Consider the following 24496-nt stretch of genomic DNA (forward strand, 5'->3'; position numbering starts at 1 on the left):
TACTCAGAATATCTTTTATTTGTGGTGTTACACGGAAAGGCATAAAAAGCTTGCTGCATTGGGGGAGGTGTTTAAGGTGACATATGTTGTGGGATGCCACTGTGAATGACTTGCTAAGTGTACCTTCCAGCAGATGCTGGTGTAGGTTTGGCTAGAGCCAGAGCCATGTGCCATGGTCGGGGTCTTAAAAAGGCAGGTGCCATCATGTGGGGACTTGGGAGGTAGCAGCTATGGATTTGGTAGAAAATAATACTGCCATCCCCGCCGCCAAGGAAACAGGCTTAGTCAGAGGGTTCTGCAAGGATCCTTGGGTGGAAACAGGTGGCAGCGAGCCTCAGGTCATTGGCCAGTCCCCTTTGCTGTCCTGAAGGGTCTGCCTCATTCTAGGATGACAGTGAAGGAAGGGGAGCCACCTGCAGACAGCGGAGGCACAGGGACACACAGACAGTTACTGTTGGCTACCCCTGGTGGCACAATGTCCATGTCTTACACGGTGAGAGCTCCCTGGGCTGCTCCCATGTTAGCAGGGCTGAGACCCATGGGTGGTAGGACTTGGAGACCCAGTGCCCACTTGCTGATAGGTGATTGGGGTGAGTGCTGGCGCGGGGCTGTTTTGGAAGTTTTTCTTCTTAAAGAAAATACTAAGATCAACTTTGGGGTCAGCATCTGAGGTAATAAGTTAAGAGTAAGCACCAAGCTGGGTGTGGTGGCACACGCCCGGAATCCCAGCACTTGGGAAGCTGAGGCAGGAGGGTTGCCACAAGTTGGGGGGCCAGCCTGGGTTATGTAGTTCCAGGCTAGACAGGGATAAAAAGTGAGACACTGTCTCAAACAACAACAACAAAAAAAATGGAACAAAAACAGAAGAAGGAGCACCAAAGAGGCCTTCCCACGCGGCTGCCGGCGGGCAGGGTGGACGGCTTATAGGTTCTTCATACACACTTGGCAGCGGCTGATATGCGTGCGGATTAGGCCAGCCTTTAGTGTGTCAGCAGATGGCGTGCCCTGGAAGTTCTGTTCGGGGATTGTGGTCAGCCAGAAGCTGTACTTGTTAGCATAGTAGTGGCAAGTCCCACGGCCTCCGTTACACTCGATGAAAGGTGTCGCACGGAAGTCCTCCAGACAGCTACCCGGTGACACCAGCGACTGACCACCGCCTTCGTCCCCAGCCGCCGTGTGCTGTGCAGAGAGCAAGAGATGGAGCGTGTTAGGGGCCACATGCCGGAAACACCCAGGTACCTAGGCTGAGTGTGTTATTCATCCGCTTTAAGGCAGACGCTCATTATGTTGCCCTAGTCCTAGGATCAAAGGATTGCTCGTCCCTTAGTGTCCCAAGTAGCTCAGATTAAGGGCACACATTACCACACCTCATTTTTTTTTTTTTTTTTTACAGATTCTGTCGCCGGGACTGGCCTCAAGCTCTCTGCATAGCAGAGAGCGACCTTCAGTTCTTGTTCCCCTGGCCTTCGCTTCCAGAGAGCAAGGCTTACAGGTAGGGGCTCCTGCGCCCAGTTTTTTTGGTGCTGGAGCTAAAGTTCAGGGCTTTGTGCTTGCCAGTGGAGGACTCTACCAGCCAAGCCACACCCCAGTCCCTCTTTGTTATCTGTCAACACAGACCCTGGGGACAGTGCTCTGCCATCAGGGTGCTCAGCGGTGCTGAGGTTGCTGGGCCTCATGTCCAAAGTTGCCCTGATGCTGGAGGAGGGTGTTGCAGGTGCAGACATGGCATGAACCACAGCACCCATGACTGGCTGTGTAGTGAAAGCGGCAACCCAGAAGTAGGTACAATCTGTAGATACGGCTGACTACATTTTGGTTAAACGAAATGTAAAAGGCTATCAATCATTCATTCAAAATGCCCAGTAGATGAAAATAAAAAAACAAACCAATCCTGAAATAGGTAGGGGTTGTGAGCTCAGGTTTGTAAGCTGAGGCAGGAGGATTGCCAAGAATTCAAGGAGAGGTTGGGCTACAGAGTGGGACTCTTCTGAAAGTTCCTTCCTTGCCTGGCACATGGCTCAGTTAGCCCTCATCAAGCTGAACTATAGTCCTCCACTCCTGTTCCAGGTGCCCTTGTATGACACACAATTTGAGCAATTGCCCCATATGATGTATGTGTGTGTGTGTGTGTTTCTATGGAGGTCACAGGTTCAAATTGGGTGGTTATTCAATTGGTTTCCACTGTATTTTTTGAGAAGCAGGTGTCTCCTTGAATCTGGCACTTTCTGGCTAGTCTGGGTGGCAAGAGAGTGCCTGGGATTCTACTGTCTCCCAGCACTGAGGTTACAGGTACGCTTCACCTCACTGGCATTCACACGGGTGCTGGACATCCAAACTTTACTTGCTGAGCTCAGATCTGCAGCCCTGATTTATTCTTCCAAATGTGTGTGCCCTTCCTGTGCCCCAGCTAGGGTGGAGATGGGCAAAGTGCCACGCGGTTCTGTGCTCAGAGAAGGGAAAAGCACTACATACCATGAGGAAGGAGTAGCCGATCCACAAGCTCCGCCACCCGGCGGGGCAGTGGGGTATAGAGACGTCTTGGCTGTGGACAGCAATGGCCACGGCTGGCGCCTCACACACAGAGCAGCGACTGATGTAGGGCTTGATTTCTTCCTCAGCCACGGGCATCATGGGCAGCGGGGCGGTGGTGGAGAGCCAGTAGGACTTGTCGTTGCGGCTGGCGTAGTAGCAGACGTCCCCAGGATTGCAGTACAGAAAAGGCATAGTGCTGAAGCGTGCCAGGCAGGAGCCGGCCAGCCCTGCATGAGGAGCACACGAGAATTTAGTCCTACATCCACCTCTATGCTGCCACCGGGCACAGAACGGGACTCCGACTCTGGCTGAGGCTCTCTCCAGCTCAGAAAAACGTTCAGTCAGACGGGTCCACCCTCAGCTAATCTGTGGGGTGTGAGCCCTGCCCTTAAGCTCCTGTTCCAACTGTTACTTTGTATCCTATCCTGGTTTGTCTTTTCTCCATTGCATTGTAAAACTTAGGATGGGATGGGGCTGCAACAGGAATGTCCACAATGCTAGGGCCTGGTTGGTACACTTTCAGGACCCAATGGCCTTAATGTCACCAGCACCCTCCAGCCTTCCACATGCACTTTGGCTGTCTGAGTGGATGGCAGACAGACAGGCTCATCCACTTTGACCTTGTGTGTTTTGTATTTTTTAATTCATGTCCTTTGAAGGCACACATGTGCACCTGCATGCTTTTTTATGAGCACCTGTGTGGAAGGATTAAGTCCATGCCCTCACCTCTCTGTCTGGCTCCAACTTATGTTCTAGGCTTGGGGGGCAAAGCTATAGAATTGGGAAGCAACTGGAGCCTCCAACAGAGAGAGCAATCTTGGTTAGAGCTACTTGTGAGGTGTGGATGCTCTATCAAATTAAAAGCCCTCTGTGAGGGTCCCAAGCCTGAGGGTGTGGTAAGACTCCATGGCCATCCCAGCTTCAGCTAAGCCTGGAGAAGGTGGGTCATGTAGCGGTAGTAGGGAGAAGCTCATCTCAGGGGCTCACAATCTCACCGTGACTTCCATCGAGCCAGGGAACAGAATTGGGGCGTCACACAGCACCTACCTAGGTCCTGGTTGTGGGCTTTCTCCTGGCCCTCGAAGTACAGCAGGCTGTACCCACTCCAGAGTTTGTTCATGCCCACGGGGCACATGGGCTCCTGGTCTGTCTGGCTGTGTTTCACCAGGAGGTAGCCGATGCTGACGCTGCGGCCTGGCATCCCTGGCAGGCCGGGGCTCCCTGGACGGCCCGGCTCCCCTAGGACCCCAGAGAAAGTGGTTGCTATTTAACTGCCTGTGGGCACCAGGGCAGGGGACAGGATCCCAGTTCATTTATAGGATACCAAGCTTGGGGCACAGGCTTTCTAGACTACAAGCCTCAGGAAAGACAGACCTAAACCAGCTCAGGAGGCCAACAGGACCATAACGATGGCACCAAACATGAGCAGAAAGGGCTGTGAGAGACAGTGGCTACAGGGGCACTCCTCCAGGGAGAGCCGGGCGCATAGCAGAACTGCAGAACTGGGGAGCAACTAGGCCTCTTCCTCCCAGGACGGCCACTTCTCAGTGTGTTCAGTGTAGAACACTCTTTAGGAAGAGCAACTAACACCCACCTGCCGTAACCACCGAGGACCTCAGTTCTACCCAGGAGACAGAGAGCATCTCCTCCGGCAATCGGCCGTCCCTGGGCCCTGTTACCTACCATTCTCCCTGAGGCACATCCTCCAGGCCTTCTTTCTTAAGACTCCCTTTCCCATTGTGCCTTCAAGCCTAGGACTAACTCTGATTTGCCCCTGCTGCAGGACCTGTGTCTCTGTGGCTGCCCACAGCTGCCACACAGACCACTCCTTGGCGGGCCACTGTCTTCTGACTGACACCGGTGACATCCCTTGTGTTTGTTACAGCACAGCTGCTACTGCTACTCATGCCAAGCTTGGGTTGATTAAAACAAATCTTTTTTATGGGGGGGGGCATAAAAATGGCTGTTACTTCTGCCCCATGTACAAATACTTTAAAGAAGTAACACAGGTCTTTCCAATACATGCTTGGGTTGAAACTACAGCTACAGCTGGGTTTGGAAGCTTATTGTCCCAGCTCTGCCAGGCACCTGTCTGTCCCTCACTTGTAGACTGGTCAGGGTGTCCCCACCCTCAACAGAACTTCTGTCCTATAAGCCACCCAATCACGTACCTTCCTGGCCAATAGGGCCCTGTTGTCCCATGGGCCCTTGGTCTCCCCGGATCCCTGGATCAGCAGACACGCCACCTCTGCCCTGGGGTCCAGCCTTTCCTGGAGCCCCACGGAAACCTGTAAGACATTAAATAAGTGCATGACACTGTGCTTAGCAGTGTGGTGTCGAGCTAAAAAGGACAGACGTGGGTATAGAGCAAAAGGGATGGGGGGGCCTTTTCTTGGGACGGGACACAGGGACCCTGCCCAGAGCCTTACCTGGATCTCCAGGAGGGCCTTGAGGCCCTATCTCTCCCTGTGCACCGGGACGGCCTCTCCTGCCCTGGGGACCCACAATGCCAGGCTGAATAGCAATCTTCTGGGGGATGCCCGGAATGCCTGGAGCTCCCACGGAGCCAGGAGCACCTGCAAGTCAAAGAGAAGCCATGAGTGTCAGGGACAGGCAACTGCCTCGCGTTTCCACTGTGACTGCACCTGCTTCTTCTCTCTGAAGCCCATCCTGAAGGCACACAGAAACACACCTGAAAGGCCCCCTCACACTGGTCACTCAACACCCACGCTCTGCCAAGGCCCTGGGAGTGACAGAAGCCCACTTGGTTTTTCTCTCTACCCTTTAGAGAACAGGGCACATGCCCGTGAGAGACAGGTTGGCGCTGCAGGTACCACTCACCTGGGAATCCTTGGTCTCCTTTGGGTCCTTTGGGGCCTCTGTCACCCACAGTCCCAGAGGGCCCTGTGTTGCCCATGAATCCTTGCTCACCCTTGGGCCCTGCAATGAAGACGGAACAGTCAGGACCAATGTACAGAGTGGGGTCTGTGCTCCTCTGCCTGCCTTGCTCCCCGCATCACATGACACTGTTACCTTTCTCCCCTGGAAGACCAACTACACCGGGCTGGCCCTGGGGTCCTGGGTCCCCAACCCATCCTTTCTGTCCAGGGAATCCTGCAGCTCCAGCGCTCCCCTCATCTCCTTTGATTCCAGGAAGCGCATCTGATCCAGGTGGCCCTGGAGGACCTCGGTAGCCTGCAGGCAGAAGTCACAGTGTGCAAAGGTTACATATGGGTCGAGGAGTGCCCCCCTCCCGTTATGGAGGCTCTGGCCCAGTCATTGCCCTGGATGCCAGCTTCTGGAGAGCTGGTAACAGCAACAGTATCTCTTATTTAATAACGAAAACCATCAACAAGACATGTAGCATAAATGTTACCATTTTAAAGTTTTAAAGGACACATCCTAGGCCAGGCGGTGGTGGCTCACGCCTTTAATCCCAGCACTCGGGAGGCAGAGGCAGGCGGATCTCTGAGTTCGAGGCCAGCCTGGTCTACAAGAGCTAGTTCCAGGACAGGCTCTAGAAACCACAGGGAAACCCTGTCTCGAAAAACCAAAAAAAAAAAAAAAAAAAAAAAAAAGGACACATCCTAGGCTTTCCCAGAGGCCCTCAGCATCCTCGATGGACTCCATCCTCACTAAACCGCAACCCTCCGCACCCTCCGCACCCTCTGCACCCTCCACACCCTCCTCGTCCCAGGAAACCACCTCCTCTCTGCCTCGTGGGACCTTCTATACTTGGAGCCATGACATATTTAGCCTGTGACTGGGAAACATCACTGAGCATCCCCCCCCCATCCCTGCCAGAGTGTGTGTATATGTCAGAAATCCTGTTCTTTTAGAGGTTGGCTATTGTGTCGTAATGCATACACTGCATTTTGCTTTTCTTTTATCTTTTATAGATGATCACTTGGGCAGCCTCTGTCTCCTGTTTTATATAATGTCTATAGGGACACTGACGTTCAAATAATTGCTAATCTTCATGCCTTCTCCTCTTCCCCCTATTTTTGTTTTTCATATCTGCTCTCACTTTATAGTTCAAGCTGGCCTGAACTTGCTCTAGGTGTTCTTGGCTCCTTCAAGGGCTGGGATTACAGGCCTGTGCTACCACCCAGCTCCGTCTCTTTTTAATACTTAGCTAGTTCCTGGTAGACGTGGTTGATGGACACAGATTAAAGACACAAACCCTAAATGGTGAGAAAGATGAAAACCTGGAGCAGGTCTGAGGCCACCCAGGCAGGTACAGGGCTTATCCTGTCATGTGATGTCATGGGGACTGTGCTGTGTGGGTGACGGGTGGTAGTGGTACCCGTTCCTTTGCCTGTCTGAACAGTGTGTGGAATACAACTTCTCCCCTAGCCATATCAGCTATTACAGCCGCTGCCTACCTTCTAAGCCAAATATCCCTGGTGCCCCCACATCACCAGGTGAGCCGGTTATGTTGGATGGTGGAGAGATGCCTGGAAACCCCTGAAGTCCTGGGCTTCCAGCTGGGCCGCGCTCCCCTGAGGAGGAAAACAAAGGTCAGTTTAGTTCCATCTGCTTACTTTCAAGGATTCCACTCCCTCTCACAGTGCTCTCTCTAGATGAAGCATCGTCACAGAGGCTGAGATGGTGTCTTTGGACAGGGAACATTTCAGGGCAGGAAGAGGCACGTGACTGCCCAGGAGGCTGGAGGCTGACCATTAGCTCCTCTTGGCCACCAGCCACCATGAGTCCTGAGAGCCCACTAGAGGGTGTAGCCCTCAGACACTGCCCCCAGGGAATGGCTGTCAGAGCCCATGATGATGGGACGCTGGAGCCCATGACCACAGCTAATCCCCCATTCAGGGTCTCCAATATCAGAGGCAAGGAAGAAGGGAGAGCTTGTCCTTCACCAACTGAGGGGCTTGGAAATGAACCAGCATTGGGGTAAAACAAGCCAGATCACAGAGTATAGCAACAGAGACGAGCTGGGAGTTTGTGCCCGGAGATTCCCCTCAGAGAACCTTGGACACGTAGTCTCCTTCGTATGCTGTGGGGTCTACTCACGGAGATGGCTACTTACCTGGGGTTCCCCGCTCCCCTTTCTGCCCTGCAGGTCCCACAGGGCCTGGAAATGTGTTAGGCTCTCCTCGGTCACCCCTGTCTCCAGCGGGGCCTGGGAACCCTGGGTCTCCATGGACATCAGCACCTGCAGTACAATTACAACAGCAGTGGTCGGCACCAACTCCATCCATGCAGGGGAGGTGGCCTGTTGTGTGTGGCATGATGGTCCTCACAGCATGGAGCAGAGAAATAGGCAGTCATCACAGTGCCTTCTAGCTCTGGTCTCAGCAACATGGAGTTTGAGACTCAGAAGGAATATCACAGAGAACACGGTAGAACTCTCTATGGACAGAAGGCCTTGACCTTCAGAGAGTCCAAGATTACAGCAGCAGCTGGCCATGCTCAGGGACCCATCCCAGTCTCCTGGTTCTGGTGGCTGCTCTCATGCTCGGCCTTATTGGGCTTTGAAAATTTGATCTCATTTAAAATATTTCCTGCTCACATGTCAGGTGCTCAAAGCAAACTAAACAACAATACAGCGTCCCCATGACTGCCACAGCCTTACCGTGGCTGCCATAGCCTCAGCGTGGCTGCCACAGCCTCACCGTGACTGCCACAGCCTCATCGTGGCTGCCACAGCCACACCGTGGCTGCCATAGCTACACCGTGGTGGTCACAGCCTCACCAGAATTGCTGTCATTTGCCCATTGAAACTGGAGCCCAACTGTTAATGGGAACATGAGTGCATGAATTTCCCTGCAGGTAGATGACTATTTAGTAATGTAAAAATCTATAAAGTTGCCGGGCGGTGGTGGCGCACGCCTTTAATCCCAGCACTCGGGAGGCAGAGGCAGGCGGATCTCTGTGAGGCCAGCCTGGTCTACAGAGTGAGCCAGAGAAACCCCGTCTCAAAAAACCAAAGCAAAACAAAAGCCCCCAAACAACAACAATAACAATGCCAACAACGACGACGACAACAACAATGACGGCAATGACAACAACAACGACAACAATGACAATGACAACAACAATGATGATGACAATGACAATGACAACAACAATGACGGCAATAACAACAACAACAACGACAACAATGACAATGACAACAAAGACAATGACAATGACAACAACAATGATGACAACAACGACAACGACAATGACAACAAAGACAATGACAATGACAACAACAATGACAACCACAACAACCACAACAACGACAACGACACTCCCCACTGAACAGGGATGATTTTTATAGTCACCGCTGGATACCTGGGGATCCAGGGAAGCCTTTGGTGCCTGGCAGGCCGTGTAATCCGCTGATCCCCCGGATTCCCGGAAAACCTGTGGGAAGTTATCATTAGTCATGCCGCGTAGGACAGCAGAGGGCTCCGGCTGGTCCCAGGACAACCCTAGCCTGCTTTAGCCTGCTTTGGCCTGTGAGTGGCACTGACCTTTATGTGGCAAGAAAACCGTCACTCTCGTGCGACCCACGAGCCTATGCGTGGACATTTTTCAGACATTTTAGAACATTTAGAACAGGAAGGGGACCCAGAGGCACTATTTCTGTGATGCCTGTCATGGCGTATACATGATTATAAAAGCCACTGGGCCAGTGAGATGGCTCGGAGGCTAAGGTGCTTCCATGACTGACAACCCGAGTTCAGTCTCTACACGAGAGCAGAGATCTCACTCTTGCAAGCTATCTGTGGCCTGCCCTACATGCTCCATGGCACACCCTGCTCCCAGTCAGTTGTGTGTGCATGTACACACGATAAATGCAATACACGAAAAGAAGTTGTGCTTGGAGCAGGGAGTCTGGTGTCACACTTCTGTTCTCTCCATTTGAGCTTAAGCCTTTCTAAAGACACAGATGACCCCTGGGGTTGGGTGTGGCCACAGGAGCCTAGGGATTTTGTGTCAGGGTCTTGTAACCTTTTACATGAGCACATGGCAGCCAGCAACAGGACATGAGGACAGCAACAGGACACCTGTGTATGTCCTTCTGACTTGCTTATATCTGTGTAGAATGGCTAAAGAAAGGCCAGAGACCTTCTTCACAGACCTTGAAAGAACAGTGCTCAATTGTGCCACAAAGACATGTGCTCAACTATGTTCATAGCAGCATTGTTTGTCATAGCCAGAAACTAGAAACAACAAATGCCCCTTGACCAAAGAATGGATAAGGAAAATGTGGTGCATTTACACAATGGAGTACTACATAGCAGAAAAAAAAATGACATCTTGAATTTTGCAGGCAAATGGATGGAGCTAGAAAACATCATTTTAAGTGAGGTAACCCAGACACAGAAAGACAACTATCACATGTACTCAATCATAAGTGGTTTTTAAACATAAAGCAAAGAAAACCAGACCACAAATCACAATCCCAGAGGACTTAGACAACAATGAGAACCCTAAGAGAGACATACATGGATCTAATCTACATGGGAAGTAGAAAAAAGACAAGATCTCCTGAGTAAATTGGGAGAGGGTTGAAGGGGAGGAGAGAGGTAGGGAGGAGAGCAGAGAAAAATGTAGAGCTCAATAATAATAATAATGAAAACCAAAAAAAAAAAAAAAAAGAAAAGAAACCTCCCTGGAAGCTTCTTCCAGTCAATTTTCTGTAGGTGTGTGCCCTCTTTGCTGAAGAGCGTGCCTGGTTTCTGGTCAGCAGATTCCACGGCTGCAAACCTGCACTCAGTGTCCTGTGACTGTAGTCAGCCACTGACATACCTGTCCCTGTCTACCCACGGGACTCAGTGACAGCAGCCTACAGACAGGTTCCTCTCCTTGTAATCTGGCAGTCTGGACACTTGGCCCTGACTGTTGGTGGTCACTTGTCTTTCTTCCTAAAAAGAGATCCCCTTACCTGGTAACCCTGCTACTCCTGGCCAGCCGTAATCTCCCTTGTCACCAGGTAGTCCGCTTCGTCCTGGGTCTCCCTGTGGCCCTTGCTGTCCTGTGAGCCCTGGAAAACCTGTGGGGGAATGAGCAGGAAAAGTCTGAACGTGTAGGAGCCCTGACAGGTGCAGCAGGCCTCTGGGGAGCCTCCCATGAGGTCCTAACTGGCCCTGTTCACTCCCCATTGCTAAGGGCTCCCATAGCCCACATGGCATCGCTATGCATTGCTGGTCTCCAGATGGAGCCAGGCAATGTGACATATGTACAGGGCAGTCTCTTGGACACAAGTGCTTGCAGTGGAGGAGGGAATGGCCAAGGTGGCTGGCCACTTGCTCCTGGTCTCAGGAGGCCACACCCCAGGGCAGGCTATGGCTACAGTAATCTCACCTGTTTGCCCTTTAAGTCCAGGAGAGCCCTGGGCTCCAGCCATGCCTGTTATCCCAGGAAATCCAATGTCACCTTCGGCTCCTTTCTCACCAAAGAATCCCTTGACACCTGGAACCAGAGATTTGCTGTGTGGAGTGCTCTTTCTACAGAGGACATATGCTGACATGTATGACTGCATCTGCTGCCTCCCGACATGGGGGCTGCTTCTGGCTGCAGTCACAGCCAGGAGATGAGGGGAGGAGAGCTCTTGAGTTTGTCCTCCAATTCAGTAAATCATTCCTGCACAGTGGCTTTGAAGACCTCAGTCATTTGCTGCAGTCCCTAGGACCATGCTCAGCAAGAGGCGATGCTCTGGGCTGTTGGAAGAAACGAAGTAACTTGTGTACCTGGAATTCCGGTGACTCCCCTTTCGCCCTTCAGGCCTGGGCTTCCTGGTAAGTTCACAGTGTCCCCAATATCACCTGTGACATGCAGAGTGGAAGGTGAGCTCTAGGTCATTAGCTTTGGACCGTCTACTGTGCAGTCTAGCTCCAAATGCCCGGTAGCACCCCAGGCCTGAAGGCACCTCACTTAGCCAGGAGCTAAGCTCTGACCTCCCTGCTTTCATTGTCCCAGTGACACTTACCAAAGTCCCCAGTAGGGCCAGTCTCACCAAAAAGCCCTGCTACTCCGGGGGCACCCTTTTCGCCCTAAGACAAAATTGAACAGAAACAATATTGAGGCTCCATACACTGAAAACCCAGGACAGGGGCAATGGTAGCTGGTGAGCCCTCAGGTTGCCACTGATAGGCACAGGTGTGGTGATATTTTGTTTATGATATAACAAATAAATCTTGCCTGAGGATCAGAGTGCAGAGCTAGGCATACTAGCTAGCCTTAGAGGCCAGGGAGTGGTGGCATACTCCTTTGATCCCAGCACTCGGAAGACAGAGGCAGAGGGATCTCTGTTAGTTCAAGGCTACTCTGGGCTACACAAAATTGATCCAGTCCAAAAGAGAAACAGAGGTCACACAAACGCGATCCCAGAATTTGGGATCCCACACCTTTAATCCCAGTGCTAGGGAGCTGGAGACAGGAGTGATACAGCTGGGTGGAGAGAGGAATATAAGGTGGGAGGAGACAGGAGCTCCGTGTAGTCTGAGGTTTGGTGGAGACAGAAGCAGTCTGAAGCAGTCTGAGGACAGGATCGCCCCTTTGACCTGAGCACTAGTAGAGATAAGAACTCTAGTGGCTGGCCGCTCTGCTTCTCTGATCCTTCAGCTTTCACACCCTGATAGCTGACTCCGAGTTTTTGTTATTAAGACCAATTAGAATTCATGCTACACACAGGGAACCTTGTCCTTATATTGGCTCATGACTTTTAGAAAGCCTTTGCTGCTTCCAAATCTGTGGCTTGATCCCAGAGCAGAGGAGGGGAGTGGATCTTATAGAACAAGCAAGGCAGGGGCACCTACTCACCCGACTTCCTATGAACCCTGGGAACCCAGTAATTCCAGGAGGGCCAGCCACCCCAGGCTGTCCTGGCGTGCCTGGTACGCCAGGGACTCCGATGTCGCCCTTGACTCCCTTGATGTAGCCGGGCCTCCCAGGTAGCCCTGGGATTCCAGCCTGTCCTGGGATCCCAGGCATTCCTAGGTTACCTGTAGGAAGAGCAGCAAGGCCTGGTGAGGGCAGGACCCTTCCCCCTATGCCTGCAACTGCACTTCCTTTCCCCCATGCCTACAACTGCACTCTGAGCGCATCTCCCAGTGTCCAGAGCTCTAAACCACAGCACAGAAAAAGGGCATGGCTCTGGTATCAAGATCAAGAGACACTGATTATGGGGAGACTTAAAACACAAAGTAAGCCTGGCAGAGTGCAGGAATGTCCTGGAGTCCAGGCAGTGAGGGCCAGGGCTGGGGCAGAGGGAGCTGGCCCCCCTATGTGCTGCCTCACCTTTCAAGCCCAGGTATCCTTTCAGGCCCATTGGTCCTTCATCTCCCTTTTCTCCTTTGATGTCCTTCATCCCTGGCAGGATAAGAGGAGGGGGTCCTGGAGGTCCCCGGTCCCCTCGGTTTCCTGGAAGGAAGCAGAATTGTGTCATTTCCCAAGACCCCCGATGGTGAGGGAATCAATCGCTAAACTGGTCTGGCCCTCAGAGCTCTGTGTTAAGCACGGGAATGGGTGTTCAGGGGAACCACAGCCCTGGGAGGCTGCAGGAGCCACAGCGAGGGAGCACAGGGCAACCGCATTTCAAATTTAACTTAATTTTAAGCTTTTGGTCTCTGTTCTGCTCTGTTTAAGATAAGGTTCCACATAGATTAGTCTGCCCTTTGAGCTCACTAGACATCGGTCTTTCCATGCCCTGGAATTACACATGCGCCCAGTCCTAATTTAACTTTAAATGAGCAACTTTGGCTCCACGTCCTAAAAGATCTAAGTTAGCATGGGATTTACCTAAAAACAAAGGTAATCTTGAAATCTTGGAAGAACTATCCTGCTAGAAATCTGTTAAAACTGTAACTTAATAGCTCAGTGTAGCAGGACAGGCCTGCTGTTCCAGTCACAGGGCAATCCAGGTGGGGAGTGTGGACCTGGGCGCTCCAGACCTCTGGATCTGAAGCAAGGCCATACCTTTAACACCTGGCTCGCCGGGCAGGCCCTTCAGACCAGGAACTCCAAAGAATCCAGCTTCTCCTTTGACTCCTGGGAACCCTGATCTTCCTTTGAGTCCCAGCATGCCCTGGAAGCCATTCATTCCGGGTGACCCTCGGTCACCTTTGGAGGAAGAAGGAGAGGGTTAGTGGGGACACGCCGGTCTCCTGCATCCTTGACACTGTGGCCATGTCCCTCACATGAGAGCCTGTGAAGACCCTTGCCCTGAGCAAGGATTTCTGGGACAACCACTTTCTAAGAGCCATGTAGGGCCCAGCTGTCTGCAGATAAGAGCCTCAGAAGTCGGGCGGGTGACAGCATGAGGTGGCACAGAAGAGTCCCATGGGATTTCAGATGGGTCCCACAGGTGAAAGTGACCCCAGTCCTTTCACACCCTGGGCAGATAGATGCCAAGGGCTTTAGGGAGGCCACTAGGGTACTTCCAGCAACTTCTGCCCTCGGAGGATCTCTTGCAATAGTTTCATTGTGTGTGATGAGTTCAATTCTAGGGGCCAGGTGTTTGATAAAAACACCATCATCCCAGGATCTGAACCTGTTTACAGTAGGTTCTGTCTAGAACCTTCCTTGTGCTGATAACCCTTAGGTAAGGTGACAAACTGGCTTGCTGATGGACATTAAGTAGCATCAGCTAATCTCCTAGGTTCCTGCAGCTTCAGGCCGGCAGGTGTGTGAGGTCAGTCTCTAGCCAGCTTGGGGACCCCTGGGACAGCTGCTTCAGTCAGAGAGTGACCAGCCTCACAGCCCCAGCAGGGGAAGTCCTTGCTTGACCTCACATTTATTTACCTTTTTGCCCAGGGACACCAGGCATCCCAGCCATTCCTTTAAATCCAGGGCTTCCAGGATGACCACGCTCGCCTGACACACCGGCATCACCTCTGTCCCCAGACAGACCTTTCATGCCCACAGGGCCAGGGACACCAGGCTCACCAGGTTCACCCCTGTCTCCCGGTAAACCTGTCAGAGAGAGAGAGAGAGAGAGAGAGAGAGAGAGAGAGAGAGAGAGAGAGAGAGAGAGAGAGAGAGAGAGAAGGAAAATTAAAGGGCGTACAGGACAGGGAAACCCTTACAAGGCCTTTGGGAAGATAAATTTCCTTAGAGGAAAACAGAAAACTGTCCCAACAGAGATGAGCCTTAAAACACGGCCTGTGAGCCCTGCAGGGATTAGACTTCCTAGAGAGGTCACCATGACAATGCCGGGGGCCAACCATGGAGTGAGAGCCCAGTGTGTCCTCCCCAGGGATAGCTCCTTGCCTCCATACACAGGGACCCATGCTGGCAGCAGGACACTGTCAGCTTGGGTCAGCTACAGTAACCCAGGGTAAGCCAACAGGCAGAGTTTTAGCAGCGGTTGATGCTTGGTCAGCCCTGCTCCTTCCCGAGTCCCTGACTCAGTCCTGACACTAGAGAACCATCAATGTCCTTCTGCACCCCACCACCATCCAGGTTCCCTCACAGCAAGGAGCTGATGGTCTTTCATCCCTGGCTTACTACGTTTGTCTATTTTAAATCTCCAATGGCCCCCAGCTTGGTATTTAACACATTCTACCTCCTGCCCAATCTCCTCACCCTGTCACCGCCCCTCTCCTTCAAATGAGCTCTCAGCCCACCCCTTGGGTGCTCATGCCTCTGTTCTGGTCGCCCTGTTTGTTAGGTGTCCTGTCCACTCTTGGGCCACCTACCTCCTGCTCGGTGCCAGGGTCCTCCTATTTGTATGACTCTTGGCCTCAAGACGTGTGTCATGTGAAGCAAGCTCCCCTCCAGCCTCTGCCTGCCTTACCCTGACCAAACACAAGCTTGTCCACGAGGGAGATCATCTATCTAATAAAGCGTGGCTCACTTAGAGCCGGGCCTTTGTAGTCTTTTCTCCTGGATCATTGGAGACCATGTGTGGAACTAGGAGCTGGTGAGCCCCTGGGAACATGAGGCAGAAGGCTTGAACCTCCTTCTCAGCACTGGTTACCAGCATGGCACACAGAAGAGCTGGCTTCGCTGGGGGTCCAGGCAGCAGTTTGGGATACAGACAAAGCCACATATGGGTACCCCTGAGACCAGGGAAAGGCCTGGTTTGCAAGAGGGTCTGTGTGTATAGTTGATTGCCCACAGAGATGGCGAAGGCCCTCTGCAAAATTACTGCTCAACTGTGGCAACAGGGAATGTAGCAGGATTAGAGATTTTGTTTTTCAAGTTTAAGAGTAAAGATTCCATTAAGAACTTTCTCACTTGTCAGTGTATGGCACCATTACAACTTTAATTCATAAAAAAATTCTTAATCAGCAAAACAAAAAATCAGGAAGCCAGATCCTGCAGTCCCAGCTGGGAGATTGAGACAGGAGAATTGCTGGAGCCCAGAAGTTAGAGACTAGCCTGGGTAACATGGTCAGAGTGGGTCTCACAAAGCCATAACCAAACAAACTTTAGGAAACGTTTGCTGGTCCATGAGATGCAAAAGCCTTGGGTCAGCTTTGCGCTGAGTGCATGGGAAAGCTAACCACTCTGGTCTAGCCACTCGCTGCCAGTGCCCTACGGACATCTCCACCGTGCCCACCTTCCCTGCCACCCTGAATGTCTCCTTTCTGCACCAAAGCAGGGATTTTGAACCTTTGCAGTGAAATTGTCTGTTTTCCTAATGAAACCACACGTAGGTCCTCGACAGATACAACAGGTGCAGGCTGACCTGTCCCCTCCAGCTGCTTAAATTTTCTTCTGACAAAAGGTAGGATTTGTTTTTGGGACCCCTTGCAGTTCTTGGGGGTTCCCTGAAACACAACTTGATGACTACCCAGGAAAAAACCAGGTTAGGTTGGCCGTTAGCACCAGCGAGGGCCCCAGATTCCTGGGGTGCTGAACTCCTACCTCCAAGGCCGGGGGAGCCTGGCAGCCCCAAGGGTCCCTCTCGGCCAGGAGCTCCTGGGAACCCATGTTGTCCTGGGGGTCCGGAGAGTCCTGGCTGTCCCGAAGGTCCTGGGAAACCTGGCTGACCCTTGGATCCTGGCATTCCGGGCATGCCTTGGCTTCCTGCGGAGCCAGAGACAAGAGTTGTGAGATATCTCTGCTTGGTTCATCATAGGGAATTCCTGCTTGATCAGACTCAGTATAGAAACACTAGCAGGAGGCAGTCTAGACTGCAGAAAGCACTCTCCCGGCGGAGCAGAGCTAAAGCCACAAAGCATGTGAGTCACTAGGGCACAAAGACCAGCATCTCGAAGATTTCCTTCTGCCTTTGCTACTGCGCCAATATTCCAGGACAAGAAACCCAGTTGCTGCTGTGGGGAAATCCTTAGCCTTGCTCTTTAAGCTTGGCAAGATCAGTATTCAGCCGTATTTAAAAATGTTCCCAAGCCAGGAGTACATGCCAGCAGTTTCTGGGATACATCCTTCCCAATTTGCACACCGGCTACAGGTCTGAAGAGAAAGCGGCCAGCCGAGGACCTAGAGCAGAGTCTGTGGGTCATTGTCTCCTGGCTATGGACGGTTAATATGTTGTTCTGTGTGTAAACAGAACCAGCCTGCATTCTCTCTCACACACACTGTGAGCTTCTGACCAAAACCACTGAGAAGGGCGTTGCACTCACCCTGGGGGCTGCAGCGCAACAACCCCCCACCTGTCAAGCCACTCACCTCGGAATCCAGGGGGTCCTCTTTCTCCTGGAGACCCTTTCAGCCCCGGATGTCCTGGTAGCCCAGCATCTCCTCTGGGTCCAGGTTGGGCCCCGAGGACTTCCCCTGGAATCCCTCTGTCTCCAGGGGGTCCAGCTGGTCCTGGAAGTCCAATGGGGCCTGGGAGTCCATCTGGGCCTGGGAGGCCTGTAGCTCCTTTGGATCCTCGAGGTCCCATGAACCCTGAAACAAAGCAAGGGTGGTACCTTTAGCCACAAGTCTGCACGGTTATGTTCTGAGAGCTCACTGACAAGCGTCGAGAAAGAGCCAGTGTGTGATGAGGTCTCAGAAGGGCATCTGCAGCCTGAGAGCCTGCCCACTGCCCAGAGCCTGGACCCCTCAATGTCATCAAACCTCTTCGATTTCCTTCACTATTGGCGTTCAGACTCCGCTGTATCAAAACTTGGATGGAGTGATGAAAATGGACCCCAACACCTAGAGACGCTGGTCAGTGGGGAGTGAGCGGGAAAGCTGCGGACGGCTGTCACAGGGACATTCCGTGTGGCACTGAGGAGGGGCCATTAGACTGGGTGTTTATTCTTTTTGAGTCTCACTGTGTATCCCTAGCTGGCTTGGAACTCGATATGTAGACCAGGCTGGTCTCCACTCACAAAGATCCACCTGCCTCTGCCCCCTGAGTGCTGGGATTAGAGGTGTGTGCCACCCCACCAGGCACCTGCCTCTGCCTCCTGAGCGCTGGGATTAGAGGTGTGTGCCACCCCACCAGGCACCTGCCTCTGCCTCCTGTGCGCTGGGATTAGAGGTGTGTGCCACCCTACCAGGCACCTGCCTCTGCCTCCTGAGCACTGGGATTAGAGGTGTGTGCCACCCCACCAGGCACTGAGTGCTTATCTTTAACTATCTACCCATCTGGGCTGAGGAAATCCCGGGGGAACTCAGTGGGTAAGAGCATGGTCAGTTCTTGCAGAGGACCTAAATTTGAGACTCAGTATCCACGCGGGACTCACAACCATCCTAAACCCCAGTCCCTGGGGATTTGATGCCCATTCTAGTCTCTTTGGGTGCCAGGCATGTACATGGTACACACATCTACACGCAGGCAAATACTCTTACACACTAAAAAACAATAAAATAAAAGCTTGGAGAATTAGTGAAGCACACCTTGGTATTTCCTGAAATGATGAGATCACCAGGGTACTGAACTAATCAATATGCTAATCCCTCTGTGGATTAATAATAGCATTATTGGGAGGTGGTGTAGGTAGGACATGGGACCTAGCTGGGTTCATAGGGATATGTTCTTGGTGGCTATATCTTTCCCCGGATCTTCCTGTATTGCCCCCTTTTCTGCTCTCTGGCCACCGCAATGTGAACAGCTCTGCTCTGTTCATCTTACCATGATAAACGGATGCCTTTGAAACCATGAGCTAAATAGACTCTCCCATTGTGGACTGTTTTCTCAGGTGTACCCGTCATGCAAACCTAACTACAAACTGGCAGCCAATGGTGACAGGACTGTCCACACATTCAGAATACTCTGAGGAGAGGCCAGTGCTAGGCTGTTCCCTATCCACCAAGGGATAACTCCCTGTGTCAGGTCTGCGGCTCCCGCCAGATCTCTGCATCCATCCAGCACATCAATGGTTAAAAAATGTCAAGAATTTTTAACTTCTCAAGAGCACGGACAACAGTTATCAGTCCTGGAAGATAATCGAGCTGGGGTGGACCTGATTGCACACACGAGCCATTCCCTCAATGTAAGGACACAGGTTGTATTGACTCACCTGGGGGTCCTGGGAAGCCTTCACGACCTGGGTCTCCTGGGAAGCCCTTGAGCCCTGGTCCTCCAGATTCTCCTGGGACTCCTGGCGTTCCTCTGCTGCCTTTGATACCTAGACACCCAAGGAAATCACAGTCATTGTCAGATCCTCTGAGGACCAACGGATGTGATCCAGCTTCATCGTGAACCAATGAGGCCTATCATGGAACTTGGAAGAGATGAAGTCAGCGGAGGCCAACATAAAATGGCTCTTGCTACAGCTGGGGCACCTTCATGGGACCAAACTAGACCCTCAGAATGTGGGTGGCAGTTCTGTGACTTGGTCTGTTGTCTATAGGATTCCCTGGCGGTAGGACCAGGATTCATCCTGAATGCATGGACTGGCTTTTTGGAGCCCATTCCCTATGGTGGGATTCCATGCAGAGCCTTGAAACGGGGAAGGGACTTGGTCCTGCCTCAACTTGGTATGCCAGACTTTGTTGATCCCCCAAGAGAGGCCTTACTACCTCTGAGGAGTGGAGGGGGGCAGTGGGAAGGGGGAGAAGTGGGGGATGGGAGAAGGGGAAGAAGGGGGAACTGGAGTTGGTATGAAAAAAATTAAATATAAAGGGAGAGACGGGATATATATATATATATATATATATATATATATATATATGAGAGAGGGGGGGCTCTTGCTATATTTTCCCCAGGCAAAGCAGGGGCCCAGTGCTTACTATGTAGATTCTTTTTTATTTTTTTCAGAGACAGGGTTTCTCTGTGTAGCCCTAGCTGTCCTGGAACTCACTTTGTAGACCGGGCTGGCTTTGAACTAATGTGGATCCACTTGCCTCTGCCTCCCGAGTGCTGAGACTAAAGGTGTGTGCCACCACTGCCCAACACCATGTCCATTCTTTTTATGGAGTGCTTAAGAGCTAGCTTCCCTGGGAAGTGACCACAGTTTGTAGCTGTTCTGATGGCAGAACCTCAGTGTGTCCAGAGATGAACAGGCATGCAGGACCAGCGGAAGGGAAAGCCAAGGTGGGAAGCAGAAACATCAGGCCATGGCATGAAGGCTGAATATTACCTGTAGGGCCTGGGAGTCCTGGGGGGCCAGGTGGTCCTGGGGGGCCTCCAATGCAACCTGGAGACAGAGGAGAGGTAGGTGAGCGGAAGTGATGTCACGCTGAGGCTCATTGCCTTGGGTACTGCTGGGTCAGAAGCAGTCAGGAAGACTGACTACTATTTAATGTTCAGATGAACTCAATGACCTAGTTACTCCTGGCTCCGATGCAAACAAAAGCTGAATTTCATCATGTAAAGAAGTCAGACTATTAGCATAAACAATATGCTATTATTGTTTAATATTATAATATGATATTAAATAAAAAAACAGTCTAATAAAAAGTAGAATTGTGCTGGTAAGTTTTCCCACGGGGACAATAGCCCTGACCCAACCAAATCATTGTGGATCCCCACAGGTCCGGGGGACAGGTTTCTTCCATCTGAAGACATCTGTCAGTAGACGGACACACATTTATAATTTCTAAAGAAAACTGTTTGGTTTCTTTGTGAATTTGCACGGTTCAGAGTGAGCCACCACGGTTGGTTGCTTTGAGCAGGCGCAAAGTTAAACATAGTCTTGCAGTTTAAACAGGAATGGCCCCATAGGCTCCTATGTTTAATGCGTGGTCATTAGGGAGAGGCACTGCTTGAGAGGGATTAGGAAGTGTGCTCTTGTTGAAGTATGTGTGGCAGCTCTGGAGGAAGTGTGCCACTGGGGGTGGGCTTTGGGGTTTCAAAAGCTCAAGCCAGGTCCACTGTTTCTCTCTTCCTGCTGCTTGTGGATCTGAATTTAGGACTCCCGGTTATTTCTCCAGCACCATGTCTGCCTGTGTGCTCCCATGCTCCCCGCCATGATGAAAATGGACTAAATCTCTGAAACTGCAAGCAAGCCCTCAGTTAAATGCTTTCCCTTCTAAGGGTTGCCTTGGTCTTGGTGTCTCTTCACAGCAAGAGAACACTGACTAAGACACCCAGGCTGCAGATGCTCCTGAGGCTTAGGATGATGATGCCCAGCTGGCCTCTCTGCTGAGAGTCCTCTACTAAAGACAGATGTCTTGCGAGCATGTCTGTTCTAGGAGTCCTTCTTGCCCATCTGCATGAGAACACAGGCCAGAATCCCATGGGGTACTGGCCATTGAGTCCCACACTTTATGCTGTCCAGAATGGTAACAGTCTAGAGACTCCTGGTCTCCATCACTGTACCTGGCTGCACGATCACTTGCTGGCCATCTCCTATTGGCCTTTTCACACCTGTGTCGCAATCTGGAGAGACACAAATGAAGAAGGAGGCAAGGTTAGACCCAACGGAAGTCATTGGCTTACCCAATGTGCAGGTGTCTGAGCGTGTATTTGTATGTGCGGTGCCCGAGCAGCTTGGGCATGGGTGACCTCATTTGCCTGAAGAAGCTCTACCTCCCAGCCAGCCACCTAGCGGAAAAGATGGTGGTCCCGAGGAGCCTGCAGTGCACATCTGTTCCATGTGCTGGGAACAGACGTGGCGTATGATGCTGCTGCCTGGTTCCCCGGGTACACACGTGTGGTCTAGAACAGGCAACACAGCCAGGCTGACTGTCCCAGGACTCAGGAGGATGAGGACAGGGCTCCTTCATACCTAAGAGTCCCGGTGTTCCTGGGGGACCTGGAGGACCATCAAATCCTGGAAGTCCTGGCAACCCAGCATCTCCAGGGAAACCACGCTCGCCTTTCGGGCCTGGTAAGCCCTGTCCTGGAGGACCCACTTCTCCTGGAAAGCCCTTGGTTCCAGGCAGGCCAGGGAGACCTGCATCCCCAGGAGGGCCTTTGATGCCATCGCCCTGTAAGAGAATCCCAGTTACCTTCAAACGCATACAGACATCAGGTCAGCTATGGCTTCCTAATTTCCCTTCCCTGTTCCACTGGGCTTCTGGGCTACAGGTTGAGAAAGGATAACTGGGAGGAAGATGTCTGTACAAGTAACGGAGTTGAAGTTAGATTTTATAGCCTCACCAATTAGCACAGTGGAGGGTCGCTCGGGGAGAGACGTATTTATATTCAGGACTGTGGGCACAGGAATTAGCATCCGGTCCATCTATTAGGATTAGCGTGTGTGACATGTCTGCTGTTCACGAGGGACAGCACATCATTACAGGGAAGTGAGCTACTTGGAGGAGGAGGAGGAGTCGTCATAGGCTCTTAGAATAAGAGGTGATATTACAGGATTGGAATGAGGACAGGTTAGGGTCCTGTCAGTGGCATGCCCTGTCTGTGGTGATGATACCAGCCAGGTGGGGACATCTGCGTGGGTCATGGAGAGACAGAGGTAGGGAGTGGTGAGCTCTGGGTAGTGGGGAGGGGCAGTGCTCACGTGGCAGCCCCCAGCAGGGCCCCGGCGTCAGTGCTATATATAACTAATGAGATGCTGCTTGTCCCAGCATGCCTGCAGAGCCGTGGTTGAAAGGGGACTTCTGATGGTAGTTAGGCAGACGCTGATGGGGAGTCACCCTGCTCATGACATCACCTTTCTCCTTTGCATTCCAAGGGAAGAGAGTATTATGGGATAGATACTGGGCCAAGCTCTCTTGCTGTTTGTAGGGCCCTCAAAGCGTCGGCACATCCATATTTTAGCTGATTTAGTATGTGTGGTGCTAACAAAACATTTTACAGGGCCACCAGAGATCATGGAGTGGACCAGCTAGACTCAGGTGGATGGTGTGTGTGTGTGTGGGGGGGGCAAGTCAATGGGTTTTCTGCAGGTGGACAATTTGTCCTTAGCTTCTGGCTACAGCAAGCAAGGTTTGTGAACACTCAGGGAGACTAGCTCTCTAAGATCTGCTGCAGGAAGACCCTTTCCTGACAACACATGGGTCTTGTTCTATAGTAGACCATGATAGGTATTTATTTCTCTCCTCTGGGCTTCATTCATTCATTCATTCAGTCTGGGCTCAACATCTGACTTCAGGCACTAGTCTTTAAAAACACCATGTCTGCTGATTAAAGCAGAATGAACCTATCCTGAGCATGTTGGGTGAGCGCGGGCGCCAAGGCTGTGACCCCACAAAGTGAAAAGAATGTGAAGGTCCTGATGAGTGGGATGGACCACTCGCACCGTGGCGACTGCTTACCGGAGGACCGGGAAGGCCAGGGAATCCGTCCAGCCCCTCACGTCCTGGGGCACCGTCATCACCCTTCATCCCGTGGACACCAGGGACCCCTGGCTGTCCTCGCTCACCTGGGAAAGATGCTCATGTGAATCCCCCTATCCCCGGACCCCCAGATTGCGAACTGAGCCAGGAAGGGCTCAGTCACGGAGAACTAACCTTTGGTGGTTACTGTTCTGGAGTCTCCCTTTATTCCCTTGGGTCCGGGAAGTCCAGTGCGGCCTGGGGCTCCCTGTGGACAGAAATACATGGCTGTCTCTTCCATCTTCAGCCGGTAGAGGATTTTAAGCTATACAGTTTGTGGGCGGTTGCCTGCTCAAAAGAGCTCTCCACGATGCCGGCACAGGGAATCTGGGCTTTGGGAAGGAGGTCACTAGCGCAGTGCCCTCCCAGTGGTGGGCTAGCTTGGCTCTGCGGACAGCGGAGCTGTGAAACAGACCTCTTCATAGTGAGAATTAACGAAAGTAGCTCTGGGTGGTCAGAATCTCTATGCTCAGAGAACAATGCACAAGCTGGCGTCCTTGGCAGGCATGGACAGGAGCTGGTGACAGATGGGTTTTCAGATGCCCAGAGCTCTGAATGTGACCTGGAGTTCAAAAAGGACCCAGTCTGGATTCTTAGTAACTGAGAAGCCCTGGCCTGGGACTGGGACACAAGGTGGCTTCACTCCTAACTACAATTGCTAGACTCCAAAGAGGTAAAAAACTTCCAGGACAGAGGGTAGAAATGATCATTTATGAGGCTAGAGGGAGGGTTAAGAGCACTTGCTGCTCTTACAGAGGACTCAGGTTCTATTCCTAGGCGGGGCATGACAGCTCATAACCATCTGTAACTACAATTCCAGGGGATCTGATGCCATCTCCTGGCCTCTGTGGGTACTGCATGCATGTGTTCAAGTTCGTTCCCTGCCTCCCTCCCATCCCTCTGTGCACATGGACACACAGGTAAAGCACCCATACACCTAAAACAAAAATAAATCTGTAAAAGAAGACACGAGCACTTGCTGTCCAGATGTGATCCAGATGCAAAGTAAGGCTGACGGCTGCTCACAGACAGATGTGCTCAGTGGGTGTTGACTGAGTCTAGTGCTTCGAGCACTCTGCTGGGCTACACAGCACAAACACTAAAACCTAACCAGCCAAGCAGCCTATTAACAACTAATTTTCTGTCCATCCATCCATCCATCCATCCATCCATCCATCCATCCATGTGTCCATCCACTCATCTGTTCAGCCATCTATCCATCCATCATTATAAACAGTCAACCAATCTATATTATCCAATGAACTAGTCAAGCGGACAACCACCTATCCTTATTTATAGACAATAACTAATTGTCTAACACTTTCTCTCCCATCCATCCATCCATCCATCCATCCATCCATCCATCCATCTATCCATCCAGACAATCAGATAA

General features: G+C 51.8%; 1 protein-coding gene across 1 annotated transcript in view; it reads right to left on the reverse strand.

The window, feature by feature from the left end:
- Positions 1 to 24496, reverse strand: part of Col4a2 (collagen type IV alpha 2 chain) — a 134324-nt gene continuing 109828 nt past the window's right edge. The window contains exons 23-48 of the mRNA XM_038327236.2: positions 23239 to 23311; positions 23044 to 23150; positions 21555 to 21756; positions 21146 to 21205; positions 19965 to 20021; positions 18903 to 19010; positions 17119 to 17340; positions 16354 to 16515; positions 14284 to 14454; positions 13459 to 13602; positions 12781 to 12903; positions 12304 to 12485; positions 11471 to 11534; positions 11232 to 11306; positions 10846 to 10953; positions 10427 to 10534; positions 8827 to 8898; positions 7577 to 7702; positions 6918 to 7034; positions 5566 to 5727; positions 5374 to 5472; positions 4962 to 5108; positions 4704 to 4820; positions 3580 to 3771; positions 2473 to 2759; positions 1 to 1179 (exon numbers count right to left, since the gene is read on the reverse strand). Coding sequence (XP_038183164.1) covers positions 922 to 1179; positions 2473 to 2759; positions 3580 to 3771; positions 4704 to 4820; positions 4962 to 5108; positions 5374 to 5472; positions 5566 to 5727; positions 6918 to 7034; positions 7577 to 7702; positions 8827 to 8898; positions 10427 to 10534; positions 10846 to 10953; positions 11232 to 11306; positions 11471 to 11534; positions 12304 to 12485; positions 12781 to 12903; positions 13459 to 13602; positions 14284 to 14454; positions 16354 to 16515; positions 17119 to 17340; positions 18903 to 19010; positions 19965 to 20021; positions 21146 to 21205; positions 21555 to 21756; positions 23044 to 23150; positions 23239 to 23311 — 3543 coding nt within the window. The 3' untranslated portion in view covers positions 1 to 921. The remainder of the gene's footprint in view (positions 1180 to 2472; positions 2760 to 3579; positions 3772 to 4703; positions 4821 to 4961; positions 5109 to 5373; positions 5473 to 5565; positions 5728 to 6917; positions 7035 to 7576; positions 7703 to 8826; positions 8899 to 10426; positions 10535 to 10845; positions 10954 to 11231; positions 11307 to 11470; positions 11535 to 12303; positions 12486 to 12780; positions 12904 to 13458; positions 13603 to 14283; positions 14455 to 16353; positions 16516 to 17118; positions 17341 to 18902; positions 19011 to 19964; positions 20022 to 21145; positions 21206 to 21554; positions 21757 to 23043; positions 23151 to 23238; positions 23312 to 24496) is intronic.

Source organism: Arvicola amphibius, chromosome 4, assembly GCF_903992535.2.
Source record: "Arvicola amphibius chromosome 4, mArvAmp1.2, whole genome shotgun sequence".
Taxonomy (NCBI): Eukaryota; Metazoa; Chordata; class Mammalia; order Rodentia; family Cricetidae; genus Arvicola; species Arvicola amphibius.